The sequence below is a fragment of the Toxotes jaculatrix genome, chromosome 18 (genome assembly GCF_017976425.1).
Source record: "Toxotes jaculatrix isolate fToxJac2 chromosome 18, fToxJac2.pri, whole genome shotgun sequence".
In the NCBI taxonomy this organism is placed as follows: domain Eukaryota; kingdom Metazoa; phylum Chordata; class Actinopteri; family Toxotidae; genus Toxotes; species Toxotes jaculatrix.
The window spans coordinates 5,617,293-5,635,274 of record NC_054411.1 but is presented as its reverse complement, the minus strand read 5'-3'; the positions used below and the strand labels follow the sequence as shown (position 1 = coordinate 5,635,274).

The window sequence follows — 17,982 nt, the reverse complement described above, 5'->3', positions numbered from 1 at the left end:
TCACAGTTTCTCTTTGTAGAAATCCATCTCCCTCTCTCCCTCTCTCCAACCCCTATCCCCTCCCCCACAGTGCATGGGCTGGCTGCATGGGCCTCTGGCTGAAGCTGGGCTGGTGGGAAAATGGGAATGTGGTGATTAAGACTGGGCCTATATGACCTCCCAGCTAAAAATACGCTGTTTACTCAAGACCACTGCCAAGAAACTCTGGACTAGGCAGAGGGGAGAGGAAAAAAAGTCATGTTTTGAGAAAGGAGGAGGTGGGGTGTGTGTGTATGTGTATGTATGTGTGTGCGTGCGTGAGACAGGAAGTCTGAGTTTGTGACTGAAGGGGAGTGTGTTAATCAGCAAGAAATCTTATGATAGAGTTTTTAGAAAAGTCTGAATGAAGTCACTCTGACAGTGAAACCAAGTCGTGAATTAAAACTTGGTGCTGTTGTTTGTGATGGTTGGACCGTTGACAGACAGACTGACAGACACTCAGACAGGCAATTACCAGGGGCCCACATCTGAGCTTTTCACGCAGACACACTCACATGTTTCACACATACACACTCTCTCTCATGCACACACATATATTCACACACATGAAATACATTATCAAACACTGGTCTCTTTCAGCCATTACTGCCTGGCAGCCCACACCAAAATCTGTCAACTTTTTGACTGTCAAAGGCCATCAAAGAAAGTGGGGGGGCGAAGGAGAAAGCAGATGGAACAAATGGTGAGAAAGAGAGACGGAGAAGTCCTCGAGTGTTCACTTTCCTTCTGGTACAGTTTGCACCCTGCCCTCACTATGAGAAGGAAAGAGGAAAGTGGGGATGAAAAAATAGTGATGATGTAAGACAGATTTGAGTGTGAACACAGCAGGAGGGAGCAAGCTGCTTGGCACTTTGTGCTGAGAGACAGACACGGGGAGACCTTACACTGTCTGCCTGCAGAGATATGTCCATCACACACGCCTGAGAGAGGTTAGTGCAAACACACAACAAATGTATTACAGGACTCCTGACATAGACCAAATAATATCATCACTTGGAAGTATTTGTTCCCAGCCACTCCAGATCAGTCTCTGAAATTATACATCAGTCAATTTAATACACAGTGTTCTTGTCTTTTCTGACAGGATTAAAACATAATAATCATATTGTTAGTGCGTTTGATTTAATACTGAATTGTGGTAATTCCAAACTTCAGATGTAAGAACCATGCAGAACCATGTGAGGTTACATATCAAAGTGACAGCATGGTGGCACACTGTCCAGTCTCTTGAAATCAATGGAATTCTAACTGGCAATTATCACTATTAAAAAAAGACTATCTCATAAAAGAAGAGGAAACTTTCCATCCTGTTAGGGTGCACAGCAGGAAATCAACACTAGCTGTTTCTGTGTTCTGCAACATGTTTTAATCACATTGCGCCTATACTACATGATGGAAGAACACTGAGCTTGACTGTGCGTGTGGCCTGCTGCTATGTTTATGGTCAGAAGACTCAAAGAGCATTTTTACAAATTTCATGATATATATTTTATATGTATTTTAACATACTGGGAGACCCCTGAAATGGTGTCTGTACCCACCACTGTGTTTTGACAGGGGCGGGCCTATGGGCCTATCTCCCTCCCTAACCACATTAGGCCTGCATGACGAATTATCTGAGCATTACCATATTAACTTCAGTCTAGCAGAACAAACATAAATCACCCCCCAATTCATCATGATTAAATCTGGGCCATTATTTAAACTAATAGTTGAGACTGATGTTTCCTTCTGGACAGTTCAATTCACTAGCTCAATAAAGGTACAAAGCAAACTAGAGCTGCACGCCCTGTTATATGAGACTAAAGATAAATGGATATGGCACCATTTGCTATATCGCAATGCCATGACTTATCAGAGCCTGGCTTGGCTTTCCCTCCACATGGATGAACGTCTGGGCGTGTCCATTCATTGGCCAGGTAATGACCAAGCACTGCACTCTTTAATCTCTGCACTCAGTGCGATGATTACAGCCAGGCTTTTAACACACTCCCTTCAAAACCAGTAGTTAATTATGCCATGTGGCCTGAGGCCACCTCCACTATATTGTAGAAGTGACACACACACACACACATCTGAGACACACCTCTCCTGGGAGTGCTTCTGAGGTAGGACTGAGTCACCCAGTCCAGTTAGCCTACCTCCCTCCTCACTTCTTCCTTCAAGAGACAGCATGTCCTGTATGACTGCAGCAAAATGTCTCCGCTTCAACTCACCAACCAACATCCTGAGGCAGCTCGCTTCTTGTTGAGAATTGCTTCAGACCCACTTCTATTTGTGTGTGGTGTATGATCAAGTCGAGCTTTGTGACTCCTGGACTGTGAGTCGGCAGATGTACAGTCAAGATTGTGGATAAGGGAAGAGGGGTGGGGAGATGATAAGGGCATGATGCCAGAGATAGAGTGGAGCAGAGCCTGGCTACATCACTGTCTGAGATCACAGCCCTGTGCTAATAGTCTGGATCAAGCCCTCTATGAATCAGTCCTTTTCATTGTTACTAGCATTCACTTGTAAACCACATGACCATTTCATTATTCGTGAGTTGCAGAGTGGTTTCTTGTAAATGGGAGTTCGAATGTACAAACTAACAAACTAACAAAGTGATAGGATTTGTGGACATGGAAGCTGGAGAGAGTTAGCCTGAAATTACAACTGTGATGATCACAAACAAGTAGGCTGAAGACTGACATTGCTGGCCAATGCAACCGCCACCAACAGCAAAGCCGAGCTTTGAATGGCAAACCTCAACAAGTCAAGAGTTTAACAAGAAAAAACTGACAGTAGCATTATCCATAAGCAATCAAAATACCACCACAACTTGGAAACATCAGATGTCAGTATACATGTGAGTCTGTGCCACCTGTGCACATACACATGCTCACATGTGTATGTGCATGTGTATGAGGTTAGGCACATGTGTCATGGCACAGCACATGAAGAAAGCCCCATGAGAAAACATACAGGCAGAGGAAGTCAAAAATCAAGTGACTGGTCTGTACTTACACATGTGCCTGCCTGAGGATAAATACAGAAATCCCCAGCACTCAGAGGAAGTATACTAGTAAAAGAAGGAACTCTATACTTCCTAAATTTTGGTCTGTTTCTCTCTCTCCTTACCCATTTGTTCCATTGGCTGTGCGAGTAGGTTGAGAAACAGTCACTTCAGCTGGACTCTGTCAACAGAAGAGAGAGAGAATAGGGTAAATAGATGATAATGCAACACAAACAGTAGTCTGTCCTTAGAACTAGTCCACAGGTTGGAGAGGTCCCTCAATGGTTTGCCTTCAGTGGCCATGTTACAGTAGAGCATGCAGCCGCTCCTGGCAGTCTCAGCACATAGCAGCTCTGTTCCTGTAATGCTTGGCTCTCACTTGCAAGGGGTGAGCTGGTGGGGAGAAATATGGCATGCAAAACAGGCTCATTTAATATAGGAGTGGGGAACAGAGGAATCTTTTGTGCTGTAGCTGCGTGCAAACCCCAAAATGCTTTTATTCAGATCAGTCACTTCTCTGAGAAGGCTGTTAATCTAAAAATAAACCTGGTCTTTGAGATTGCCCTCATTACAGGACCTTCTGCCTTCATCTTTTCTATCCACATGTTTATTGAGACACAAGCTGAAGGCAAAAGGAGTGTTAGGTTGATGAAATCTTGAGAGAAAAACACAGAGACAGAATGCAGGTGTTCTGTTGATGATGAACACAGCCATAAAATTAGTTATCCTGACTGCTAGCCAGCTACTCCTATCACATCACATTCCCTTTTTCTTGGCCATCACTTTTGTGTGGAAATTGGAGTAGTGCTTCTACTAACTACAAATGGAGCTGCTACTGGTAGATACATAAAATCAAATTTCATGGGTGGAACAATGAACTTTTCATTCCAGGACTCCCCTGTTAAGCAGAAGATGGGAGAGGATGTTTCCTCTCACAGTGCTCCAGTCCTCAGATTCCCAACCTGACTTTGGAAAACCCCATCAGACATCAGAGCTTCCCTGTGTGCAAGTTGGACCGATTCCCTGATGTGCGAGGCAGCACTGTGTGTCCCAGTGGCCTGACTTGTTGTCTCTGTGAGCCACAGCCTTGAGCCAGCTCCTGTGGCTGCCCCGGCCCAGCTCGGGGGTGTTGGCCTACCTGAAACACTATCCAGGTCAGCTCTGGGCCCCTCACAGTTCACACACCACACTTTACTACTGGGCAAACTAGCCTAAGTATAGCCCATGCCCTGTAAAAACAGTCTACTGCTTCTTTTTGGATGCCTCAAAACTAACAAAGAAAACATGAACTACAAATTTATAGGCTAGTATGGAATCTGTGTTATATTTACAAGGCAGATGGCCTCTGAAGCAGATGAGGAAATGGATATGGAGGATGAGGGTTTGGATAATGAGATGTGATTAATGTTTAACTCAGGGAGAGGTGCTGTAAATGTCAAACCAGAAAGGCAAGAATGACTGAACAGCGTCAGAAAGCGACTAGTGAATGGAGTAGAGTGTATAGGGTTATTCCCTACCCGTGTCTGTTAACCATAAATGATTCAGCCAAGCCAGCAGTTCCAGAGAAGAAAATTCAGCCAGACAGCCGTGACTGAAAACGACAAATCAATACTAATCACATCACCAACTGCAAAGCTCTAAATCCATGATATAAACTAATCAGATAATCAATAAACTAATGGGTCAGGTTGATCAAGTTAGAATATTTTGGGTAATTCTACACAAAGCATGACAATTTACAGAAAAATTACTTTCCAAAGGAGTTAATGGGCTGTGGGATGAGGAACAAGGATAGCGTGCGATGCAGAGCATTGGCAAAAGCTCTCCCTTTGGACGGGCAGGGGATGAATCACTCCAGACTAGAACAGAGCATGGAGGGAAAGAGGGAAAGATGCCGTGATGTGTTCGTTCCGAGGCTGACTTCCGCTCTCGCTTTCCCTCTGTCTACTCTCTCTCTCTTTCTCTCCCTCTCCGTCTCTCTCTCTCCCTTCAGCTCTCCTGGGAGGCTGAGTAACCAGGAGGAAATGCTTGGGCTCAGCCAGTGTCGGCCTGAAGACCAGATGTGTGGCCTGGAGGTGGTGAGGCAGAGACGCAACGGAAACCAAATATAAACCAGCGTACCATGACACCTCTGAAGACAGAGGGCAGTAGTGACGGCTAATGGGACCCACTCTCAGCGTAGCAGGACTGAGCCTGTTTGTTCCACGTAACAGGATGCACTGCGGTGCTCTGATCCACACTTAAGACTGTGCAGGATGAAACACTCTGTAAACGTGACTTTATGCTGCATAAAAGTTCAATAAAGTTTCAGTGGAAACATGGACAGAAGAGAGAATGACGGATGTCCTGTCCCAAAATTAGTGCCTTGCTGTCCCAACACTGGAGGCATTCAGCTCAGTGTGACTGTTTGGGCAGCTGTTGGAGAGCAGTTTCATTGAATGAGGACTGTAAACATGCAGGGAAAGGGTTCCGACAGGGTTCTGTGCTCTTAAGGGCCAAGCCTACACAAGCGTCAGCACTGACTCATGATTCCAACCTCAGTGAGAACAGTCCTGGCAAAATACTGTGTGTCGCCTATGGCTTTGGTGCAGCGGATGCTACATATCGTGGCATCCTCTGGCAGCATGTTGGAAAACAACTATGGAGCGCGTGGTGAAGGTTTTGGACGTCTTAAGCGAGGGAGATTCCACCAGACCTGAGGGTTGCTGTGGTCACCCCTGGCAGGAACTGGACAGAATCCTACTAAATGGAGTATTTCAGCATTATGAAGCCCAAAAGACACACACACATACACCCAGGGAGGTCTGACCTGCTGTCTGAAAATGTGGCTTGTCAAGCTTTGGGGCAAAATTGAGCTCTCTGCGTAAACGATGGAACGTGGCCCTGAGGGGCTTTCCCTGGGAATATTTACCCCTTTTCCACCTAGGCAGTGAGAGGGCCGGACAGTTTCTTGCATTTCAACAGCCAAAGAACCAGCTCTTGGCCAAGAAGACTGGTTCATGAGCGGCACCAACCCTTTGCTGGTCTAAAACCATGAACGGCTTACATCAGGGGCTGAAGGTGGGATCACTGTGACCAACCCCCACCCCACCCCCTCTTTTAACACCATGAAAAACCAAACAGTATCTGCTAGATCTGTATATTCTGAGGGGAGGGGCTCTGGGGAGCAAAACGACCTGCATTGGATGAGAGTGGGTCAGCTAAGGATATTGGCTTAGAGTGGTTCAGCTGTGGTCTTAATTATTGCCTCAGTGTGAACTATTGACACAGAGTTACAAAACCCAGCATAAACCAGCGACACAGATCAAAAGGAAACAGGATTTGTGGCAGTGGATTGATTACCTGCAAGCATCAGGGAATCAATAATCAAAAAATTCAAAACACCTGGGTGAATTTATTAACAAAAAAGCAGCAAACTGCCTTTTGGCTACTTGTCAGTTACATCAAACAGTAAAGTGGTTCCTCCCATTAAGAACTAATCTGATAAACAGGGCTGACCACATGATAGACTAAGACTGAATGTTCCTCAAAGGGAAATATATCACTCAGCTTACAAGTAGAAGACTATTATTTTTATGGTTCAGGACAAGTCAATTCATATTTATGAATATTTACGAGCAAGAAATCAATAGAACCAAGACTCTGATCAGTGACATAACACCACTACAGGGGAGAGAGAGAGAAAGAGCAGCTCTAGAGACAAAGAAGCATTATGAGCTTCACAGTCGTCAGTTTTCCACATTCATCCATAAGCTTATAGTTATAATAAAAACAAATTTCTTTTAAAGATTGATAAATTGGCCCTTCCTCTTCTCTGATTAACATGATTGAGACTGACAACACTGAGTTCAGTAGGCTTGGCTCGACATGCAATCACTGGTAAGTGATGACCAACAAAACTACTACTATGTGGTCATACATCCACTCATACAGTTAAACTGTTTAATGTAAATTTATCCAAAAAACCTGGCAGAAAAGGCCCCTTTTATGACAGTTCTTGGCTTTGATTGAGCTACTTTTTGTCAGTCAAATCTGGAAACACAAGACATCCTTTATGAAGTTCTTCTTTTAGAGAGACTATAGATGGGCCAGAATGCAATCCTTCAGTCAAGGTCATCTAATGGGGCACATTCTTCTCCAAACAACACACCTAAAATTCAATAAACCAATGTTAAACTGAATCCACCCAAAGTTACAGGAAAAGGAGATCTCCGTGTCTCGCTATAAAAAGCCATCAGGCCTGTCCACTGGGACATTTACTGTGATCTTGTATTGATTGTAAATATGACCACCAATGGTCAGGCAGATGGTACAGCATGACTAAGACAGGGATGTTTGCCAAGAAGAAGAGTACTACACACCAACAACTCTCTGGATACCCCCCGAGCAACAGATGTTGCTCTTATCTGGCTGCTACTAGTACTGTTAGACTTCTGTTGAGGCAATAACTGTGTAAAACTTATCTCTTCCCAACGTTTTCATGCAAATCGCTGTGTTGTTGCACTGGTTGGTTGCAAGCAGACAAAAGGACCTATAGTATAAGCAAGATATGCAACTAGTGGCTCCTGGCGGTATTACTTTCACCTGCAAGACCGTGCTGTTACTGTAAGCTATGCCTCATCAAGACAGAACACCTCCCAGGTCAAGGCCGCTGTAAAACAGTGAAATAAAGAAAGTCTGATGTGTGGAAATGCACCCAGTCCAGATAAATATTTAGAAAATATTAAGATTTTTCTAAGAGACTAAAGAGATGTATGTTCGGTCATACAGAAAGAGCCTACCTCAATTCAAGGCAACAATGCCCCCTCACAAGGGGATGGACAATGCTGAACTCTCTGTGCCTGATCAGATGACTAACATTACAGAGAAGACAAGGCTGCAGTCTTATTTGCAATTGAGCGGACAGAGCCCAAACACACAGGATCAGTTCAACATACTGGGCTTTACAGCTTGCATCACAGTGTGTGTACATGTCTTTCTATGGTTGTGTGGACAAATTTGCGTAGGAAACCATCACTGTGAGGACATTACAGCATTTTCATCGCGGCTGATCCTCACAACTTCAAAGAGCTGTTTGAGGGTAATGGTTAAAATCACATTTAGGTTATGGGCAGGTTTGAGGTCAAGCATTTAGTTGTGATGGTTAAGGTCGGTGGCTAGCTTCCTCACAAGTATAGAGAGACCAGCGTCTGTGTGTGTGTGTGGGATTGCTCAATGTTGCCCAAGCTTCCAAAGACCATGCAAACTTAAACAGAAGCAGCAAATTCTGTGTCCTGCATCAGTGATAGAGGCTTGCATTGAACAAACTGATGATTCCCACAGATAACAAAGTTAACAGATAACGTGTGAACACTCTGTAGCTTGCTGCTTCAAAATATGGGTATATCTTATGAACACAAGCTGCATCTCTTATCATGCTTTGAGGTTCCAATCCATATTTACTTTTAGAAAAGTAACCGTTTTCCTATCAATAACTGTAGCTATTATCTGTTTGCACAAAACTGAAATTACGCTCCAGGAGTTGACCCTGTTTTATGAAATGTTCAAGGTACAATGTACAAGTCGTACAGGACAGTTTTTACAATCACTAATTGACATTTTAGATTTGTATCTTCTATAATTGTATGTTATGAACTGTGTATATAAAGTATTGCTGTCTGGTGCAGGTGGAGAGTTTTTACCCGTCCATTGGGAGTCAAGTCCTCCTTGTTGCGCAATTCGAAAGACTCTTCCTCCTCTTTCTCCCCATAGTCCCGTCCGAGCAAACTGAAGCCCTGCCTGCAGCACAGAAACCAGCAAACTCCTTGCAAAGGCATTCAAATGAGGTTAAGTGAGTCGTTTTCTACTATCCAGGTCGGTGAATTCAACATTCACGGCGTAGTCTCAGCCGCAAGTAACTCCAAGAGCTGCGTGAGAGCAAACGGGACACCCTCTCCATAGATATCCAGCGAGGAGGACGAAGGGTAGCATAAGCTCACTTTCTCCTTTCTGTCAAAGAAAACGTAAAATGTCTAGTAACTGTACATGGCAGCTGTCGTACTCCAACACAACCGCCTGAGAACCGGTTCAAGGAAAATCCTTCCCCTTCTTCCAGGTCGCCAGTTGCTTCGCTCACGACACCTTACTGTCCCTGTTCGAAGCACTTCACACGACCGAAGTACAACAAAATCAAAAAAAAAGAAAAGAAAATATTTAGCATCCAAAACTGCCAGTGAAGGTTAAAAGTACATCGAGCTGAATGCGTTTGATAAGAGTCATAATGTTGCTATCAGCGTTTTGTGAACACGTTTGCTCAGTAACGTAACAGCGCACCTTTGCAAAAGGGCCGAGCGTCTGACTTCTGAGTTTGAACAAAAGCGTGCTGCAGCTGGGACAGGATAGTGTGGGAACCGTGGCCACGCCCACAGACCTCGCGTCTGAAATGTGGTTGGCTGATCACAGACACTCCCCGGAATGACACGCCCACAAGGCACGCCCCTTCACACTAACAGAGAATCACATGCCCTGTGGTACATGATAGTAATCAAATCATCCAAATCACCATGATGTCCCAGTAATACTGCTCATACTGTCTGTAGTGCTCATTAGCAAGGCTGTTATCGCTATTATTTTTTAATCAACCACAAATCTTAGTCACTTTCCACTACGGCATAGCAAGTATAAATATACTTAGATTAGCCCATGCTTGGTCTTAATATCTTAAATATCCTGGACATGCAGTTCCAGATGTCTGAATAGCCTGTAAGTGTAAATAATTCAGACATTTTGTGGAATTATAAGCCTCTAAAGACAAAAAAAAAAACAAAAAAACAATTTGAAGTTACTTTACTGCTCTTTATGGTGTTTTAATCACTGTCTCTTGTGATATAATCAGTGATAGATGAAGTATTCAGACAATTTACTTACATAAAAGTGCCAATACTGCATTTCAAAATGACCCAGTTACATGTAAAGGTCCTGCATTCAGAACTTTACTTTAATAAAAGAAGAGAAGTAATGTCAAATATCAAGTATCATCAAAATTCAAAATATAAGAAGTGAAAGTACACATTATGCACACATTATGTTCCCTGTCAGTGTTATATTAATATATTACTGAATTATTATTATGATGCATCAGCATATAAGTAGTACTTTCCTGTTGTAAATGGTTGAAATTAAGCTAATTTTAACTGCTTCATTTCCTGCTTAATTTAGTATTTAAAAATACATCACATTTTATAAACTGGTGATACATTTATGTGCAAAACGTTGATCTGAAAAGTAACCAGAGCTGTTAAATATGTGTAGTGGAGAAAAATATACGTCTGAAATGTAGTGGAATGGAATTATAAAGCAGCATAACAAGGAAATACTCAAATAAAGTACCTAAAATTTCCCTTAAGTACAGTACTTGAATAATGTATTTCACTATTCTCCACCAGTGGGTTTCACTTTAAACATTCACATTAAAGTTGACGTTTCATATTTTACTTTTGCCTGAAGTTGAAGGGAGTTGTCAGTAGCTGTGAGAGAACATTACTGGCTGACTTACAAAAAAACAGATTTGATAGGGTCATGATATCGCTAATTACCCAAAGCATTTGGTCACAGCTCTTTCACGCTCCCTCTTCATGTCTGTATTTCTTGTTCTTTCTCTCACTTAACTCTCATTCTCTTGCTTTTCTTGCACATACACACACATGTATGTGCACGAACTCTCCTCCCCCACTCTTTCCTCTTCCACTTTGCTGAACAGTCTACAAAGATACAGCAGTAGGAGGTAGGAGGACTGGTGCTAAATCCAGACACGTGATATATCCAGCCCCCTCGGCGCTCATGCTTATTTCTCCCTTAATATCCCTTCATTTCCCCTGCTCTGCTCTGTACAAACTCCCCCCACACATCTCAGTCAGCTGGTTTTAACTCATTCCTCACCAAGAAGAACTCTTAGTTTCTGGTCCACTCACTTTAGCTTGATGGATACACTCCTTTGATTCAGTTCTCCCATCAAATACACACACACACACACACACACAGACTACAAGCAGTTTTTTCAGTGTGCATACATAAGTACACTGCCCCTTTAGATACTTTTAACCCTTGTCCTCCCTGGGTCCCTGAGGGCTTTGCGAATCAATAAAAAGGCTCATGGATGCACCTTTTCAGCTGGGGTGTACTCAGCATTATGGACAGTAATCCTGACTCCCCACCTCCCACCCCCACCCCATCTCTGACAGACACTTTCAAGTAACACACACAAACACACTGCCCCACATTTCAACCCCAGTGGGTTACTGGAAAGAAGAGAGAAGAGACATTGCTTCATTTCAGCTTCCTTTCCTTTTTAACTTGGAGCTGTAAATTACAAATGAGCTCCGTGTGCAAGCAAGAATATTTCTTCAGCTTTTTTCTCGCAAAGGAGCTCTGTAACCCCCCCCCCCCCCCCTCAAACAACTCACTCTACCTCTGTCTGTATCCACTCTGCAGTATCTATCTCTAGGCCTATCCTCCCCCATATCCCAAAACAATAAGCTGGGGGGCCCCTGCTCCCACAGACCTGGAGGAACATATGTTTTATTTTTAGAGCTCACTCCCTCAGCCCACGCTAGTAAAGTGAAAAAAGGAAAAAAGGAAAAGCCCTCCCTCCATATATGGTTTCTGGAAGAGATGAAGTCAGCACAAAGAGCAAACGTACATCATCACAATCCTCAGTACTCATTTCCCAAATATTGCCCTTTTTCATGATTTGGTGACAGAGGAAGCAGCTGGAGAAACTGCTATGATATTCTCTTAGTTTCTCTTTTAAACTCTCCCCCCTGACTTACAATCTCTTTCACTGTCTTCCTACGCCCCCTCCTCCTCTGTCCCTCTCTTCCCGTCTTTCCAGGAGATGACACATGATTCTCCATTAACAGACACATGCACGCTCACAGACACACAGACACAGACACACACACACACACACAGTTAGATACACGCAGGATAACCTGATACAGTGTGTCAGGTTGAGGCACCAGATCAGGAGTAGGGCAGATGATTTGGTCGGGCTCCCAGTCTGAACACAAGCCAGGCAGGCTAGCCTCAGACTGCCGGAGGAGAGGGAAGTGTGAATCTGAAATATAAGAGCACATATTGAAGGCTTTTATCATGACAGCATGTTGGTGCCAGATGTGGTCGAGCTGTGAAATTTTCTGGGATATCTTCAGCAACAAGAAAAAAAACACGATTTCGATGAAAGCACAGCAGTGGAAATGAAACTACATTTCTTGGAAATTAAATGAAATGGCATTACTCTTTTGCTTTCGAAATACGAATATATCTTGATTGTGGTTGTTAGAAAAACGTTCTCCTTCATGTTCTCTTTTTCATTTCAGGCTGGTCCCACCCACTTCCTGCCTGCCACTCCTCACAACACCGTTTGTTGAAATTGGCGTGTGGGGTTTCCATTGGAGACGTGGAGTAGACACAAGTCGCACATGTCAAGTTGATCAGAGACAGAGCTGAGCAGAGCACTGTTCCCCCCCAGTCTCTCTCTCTCTCTCTCTCTCTCACTCTGTTCCTTTTTCTGTGTCTCTCACTCTTTTTTCTTTTCTAGTTTCTGCCTGCAGGATCCTGTTTCACCGTAGCCCGCATCACAGCCAGACTCTTGTGTTGGTGAATCAGACTGACTGTCAACAGAATGGGATGTGAAATCTGGTCTGCCAAGAAGCTCCATGCATGGGGCTGCGTGTAAGTTTATCTTTTGAGCGTTCTCTGGGTGATGATTGAACAAATCTCTCGATATGTTTGAGGGGTACTGTGTGATCCCTGCTTCTGGGGTTTTATTTGAACCTGAGCTTCCAAAGTGGTCTACAGGCACTCCTGGAAATGAATTAAATAAGAAGCTCCATGTCTCTTCTGTCTTTGGTGATCCACACAAGCTTCTCTTCAGGAGACTGGTTCAAGGTCAAAGTTTATCTGACAACCCCAAACTGAGGATTTAGGATAGGAACTGACCCCCAGTGACCCCTCACCCCTGACTCAGACAGGATTTCCTCCCCACTGTGTCCAGCATTGAACTTAACCCTCATCCTGCCATGCCACCGCCCCCTCTACCGCCAGCCCAGTGTGTTTAGGTCCTACAGAGGTTTTAGGCGGTGGGTTGGTGAACAGAGGGCTGCTGTTTGATGGCTGTCGGCCATGTAATGGGATAGGGCCCTTAAACTACTGCACCACTTGACCTGAAGTTCCCACTGTGAAACATCCAGCTGTGCATGTGGATCGTTTGTGACAGACAGGCTGCAAATGTGGAAAATGGGAAAAAAAACGATGATGGAAGAGAGTTAATTAAATTAATAATTTGAGAGAAGAAATTGAAAAGAGCAGCTTTCAACTGCACACACATACTACCGCAGGAGTCCTGTTCCTTATAAAAGAGAGAGTGTTGGACTCAGCTGGGTTCACATCAATACCATGTCCAGTACCTTTTGTGTTCTTGTACTGTCCTACATGAACCGTGTTTACTAGTATTAAGGACACCACAGGGAGGGAGGTGTTTCTAACCCTGGCTGTGGGCGCATCTGTTCCTGGGGACTGTGTGGCACACAGGCTTGTGTGAAGGGAAGGCCAGGCTGTGGAAAACATTCCCAGTTTCAACTTCTGACCTTCTTGCCCCAGTTAACCCCTTGCATTCCCCATTTCCCCTCCTTGCCTAGCTTCATTACAGTAACCCTTAGCACTACAGACTCTTACACACTGGCTCAACCTGTCAACACATGAACTGCCTGCAGAATTTGTGCAATGGATGAATAATTGTGTTGCAAGTACGCTTCTCAGGTTTTAAGAGACTGAGTGATATTCTATACCTGAGGAGGAATCTGTCTTGGGTACCATTAGACTATGGATATGTATTATTTACTGCATATTACAACAGTTAACTGTTTTCTACCACAGTCCACTGCCCCTGTACTTTGTTTAATACAGCTGTTTGATATATGTGGGCAGCAACTTGCAACTATCTTCTGCCAAAGAAACATATCACATCATCACTTTTCACAAAGATTTGCGCCTGCAAGGCTTTGTATATGCCAGGACCATCATTCATACCACCCATTAAATTCATTTAGTTACATAATTCAGTTTTTGAAAGCTCTGCACCACAATCCACTTATTACTGGAATTTGAGAAGCAAACATTCCTCAGTATGGGGAAAATATGAAAATACGAGCAGACACAATACCAGAAGCCTTGTTATCTCTAACCGTCATCAAAAACCAAGTGAGGAGGAGTTGTACTGGAATCAGGCAGGCGGAGAGGAAGATGGGAGATGGATAAAGATGGATAGTCAACCAGAACAGATAAAAAGCCAGGACAGCTGAGATTACAACTTGGAGAAAAGACACAACAACTGGCAATGCAAACGAATTGCAGAGATATGCCCTCATATCGTCTGGTATTTTCACATCAAAGAGGAAATAAAGAACAGATAAGGCTCCCCGAGACACTTTTGCTCAGTTCATTCTCTTACTTCTGGTTATTTATTTATAAAGGCACAGAACAATCAAGTTAGCTTTTCCTTATCCCTGTAAATTTGGCTTAATTTCAGTCAAACCTGGTGTTTCGTGACATGCCTGAGGCAGGCCAAATTAGAATAATTTATGATTAACTTGCGGTGTTTGAGAGGCACTTCTGTTAACGGTTGTGGTACTGTAGGTTAAAAGCTCTGAGTGTTAGTGTGAGGGAGAAGATAACTTATTGACAGTTAGGGAGGCCGGGCAGAGAGCCAGAGTCCTTCAGCTATTTTTAGGATGCTGACTGTGTGAAAGTACGTTGAAGACAGAATTGATGACACATAGCCAGAATCTGAACCTGTGGCCGATTAGTGGTGTCTGTGTGCATTTGCATAAGTGTACATGTGCATGTGCATAAGTGAGCGCTGGCATAGAAGCACATGCATACATGTGCAGCCAGTGCAAAGAATGCAGAACTGAGTGCTTGTATCTTTGTGTGCATGGTAATGGAGGGTTGAGCTGATGGACATTTCAAAAAGGATTTGAGGGATCATTGGAAACGGTTTGCTATTTGTGAAGGAGTCTTGCCCTGTGCGTCTGTGCTCGGTCTTGCTCTTGTTTCCTGTGTTTAGATATCAGCCTTGAGAGCGGCTCTTAGCAGTACAAGCAGTATAATTACTGAATATGGAAAAAGTGCCCACTGCTTTACCTCAGTCTGGGCAGCAGCCCTTCACAGAGCAACTGAGTAAACTATTCCCTTGGTCCAATTTGCAAGTATGTATCTGGGTGTCTTTACATGGAAAACCACCTCAAAGCAGAACTATGCACTCTTCCACACTCAAAACATTGCTGTAAACAGGAAATCTCAAAACAAGAATCAAGAAAACCGAGGCTCAAGATTCCTGGGAAGCTAATCTTCGGGATGATTACATATCTTGTTTGAGCTTTTTACACTTTAGGTATTTTAGTTCATAAAAGATCCGGCATTTATATTTGCCATGATATCATCAAACACTATGTAACTATTCATAATTGATTGGGTGGCTTGATAGACTGTACAGGACATGGAGTCTTTCAGGTATTTACATCTTTATCAAGAAGAGGCAGAGTAAACAAAGAAAGAAGGGTAACATATAGCAAACATTCCATTGCAGGATCCTTTTGTTGAACTATCCACATTTCACACTAGCTCACACAGTCACAGTGTATTTTTTTCATCTGTTCGTTGTAAAACAACTGATGGGGCTACAAAAAAAGAAACAAGAAACTGGGTTCCGCCTTCTAGATAAGTCAGTGATTTGATCTTAGATAAGCGAGTCTGTCATGCAGACACATGCGCACAAAAAAAAGAAAAATGTTTTTCTACACTATTCTGCACTTTAGGTCAACATAAGATCACAAGAAGAGGTATGTCAACAAAGTTAGTTTAACCTGGGTGTGTTTCAGAAAATGTATGTTACCATATAATGTGTGTGTGTGTGTGTGTGTGTGTATGTGTGTGTCTGCCTATGTGTTGTCTCAAGTTTCTTTCAGGACTTGATCCAGGCTGTTGCTAGGAGCCATGACCTCCAAGAGCAACATTCATGGACGCAGAGGGTGAACCCTGCGAGGAGGAGTGGGGCTGTATTTTATTTCTGCACCCTTACCCTACCACAAACATACGCACTCACTTACACACTGTATACCACACATGGACCCACATGGATTCCCTATGGACTTGGTCTGTGGTTCGGCTTGTTCACTAATGCCTCATCATCAGAAACAATATCTACTCAAATGATATCTGTCTCCTTTCATGACCAGAGGAAGCAAAAGACTTTCTGATTTCAAGAAGTAGGATTTTTCCATCTTTTTAACACAGGAATAAAGGTCACTGTAAACTGATTTTAAACACTTCCAACAGTTCAAACTGTTGTAAGGAATAGACCTCCTTTCCATTAGCTGCGTGAATTGCTGCCCTCCAGATGTCCCCACACCCACCCCACCTGCAGGGTGTGAGTGGAGTGGGGCCCAGCACTGAGAGGACAAGCCGTTCTGTAGCCTTGCTGCCAAAGGGACTTTACCGGAGCTCAGCTGCGAGGAACTGAGCTGGGGAGGGGAAAGACACAGTTCGCATGTCTAGATAGATACCTCCATGTGTGTATGTGCATAGAGCAATTCACTGTGTGCAAATGTGAGAAAACGCCTGTCCAATTCAGTCTGGGCTACTTCCCAGTGTCCTCTTGTAGCTGAATGTGAAGAGAACCACTTAGTTGTTGCTTTTTGAACACAAACACAGGAATACTGCTGTTTATCCAACCTGACCACTTTCCTACTTTGTCACTTGGCGTGACCCTTTTCATCCTCACTCATCATCCTCCCAGCTGCAACTGTCATTTGCTACAGTCAGCAGTTCACATCAAACAAAGCCCAAGGCAAAGCAACAAAAGAGAAAAGACAGTGGGCAAACAAACTGGGAGGCAGACTAAATAACTAACTAAATAACTTGTCTGCGGCGTGAGTGAAACACAACCCAGTGGTGTGTGTTAGTCACTGGCTGTGGTTCTGAATCTATGTATGTGTGTACGTCTGTGTGTGTGTGTGTGTCTGTGTGTGTGTGTCTGTGTGTGTGTACTAGTGTTGGCAGCAAACACGAGAAACAAAAGTGTCTCAGCTCCATGCATCTCCACCAGGCTGCAGCTGTTGTTAGTATTTAAACTTAATGCAGGTGTCAGTGCTGTTGTCTTTGTGGAGCTGTCGTTGTGCATACACCCCCTGTGTCTCCTCTGTGAATAAATCAACTTTGAAATTGTATGTAAGCGTGTGTGTGTGTGTGTGTGTTCATTAACAAGAGTCTGCATGTGTATAAAGATGGTTCAGTGACAGCAATTGGTATCATGACTTGTACTTCAACACACAAGCATCACTTGGTTGTTTTGACAGAGTAAAGTGGAATCTGATGAGAGATTAGGCGACTTTCAGACTAAGACCAAGCAGACGGAAAGAATAACTGCTGCAGCTGAAGTGAAGACACAAAATAAAAGGAGAACATAAATAATATGTACTCTGATCTCCTCCTACAGCAGAGTTAGATGAGAAGGTTGATACCACTATCATGTCTGTATGCCAAATACGAAGCTACCAACCTCCAGCAGCTAAGCTTAGCTTAGCACAAAGACTGGAAACATGGGGAAACACCTAGCCTGGCTCGGTCCAAAGGAAAAAAACACCTACCAGCACACCTAAAGCTCACTAACTACCACACCAGTTTGTCTTAATTTGTGCAAAAACCGAGATATAAAACCAACAATTCACAGGTTTATTATGGTTATATACCAGACTATTTCTCAGTAGGGACCAGTTGTAATACAACCATGTGAAACTCAGCAGAAAATTTTACTCTTCAGTTTTTGTATAGATTAAACAAATCACATGATTTTGTTTCCCTCGGGCAGAGCCAGGCCAGCTGTTTCCCCCCATTTAAAATCTTCATGCTAAGCC

At 43.5% G+C, this 17,982-nt stretch overlaps 1 protein-coding gene across 1 annotated transcript in view; it reads right to left on the bottom strand.

Annotated features, from left to right (window-relative positions):
- Positions 1-9,363, bottom strand: part of plekhh3 (pleckstrin homology, MyTH4 and FERM domain containing H3) — a 31,743-nt gene extending 22,380 nt beyond the window's left edge. Inside the window, exons 1-2 of the mRNA XM_041062153.1 lie at positions 8,713-9,363; positions 3,157-3,212 (exon numbers count right to left, since the gene is read on the bottom strand). Of these exons, the coding sequence (XP_040918087.1) occupies positions 3,157-3,212; positions 8,713-8,847 (191 nt within the window). The 5' untranslated portion in view covers positions 8,848-9,363. The remainder of the gene's footprint in view (positions 1-3,156; positions 3,213-8,712) is intronic.
- Between the last annotated feature and the right edge of the window lie 8,619 nt (positions 9,364-17,982).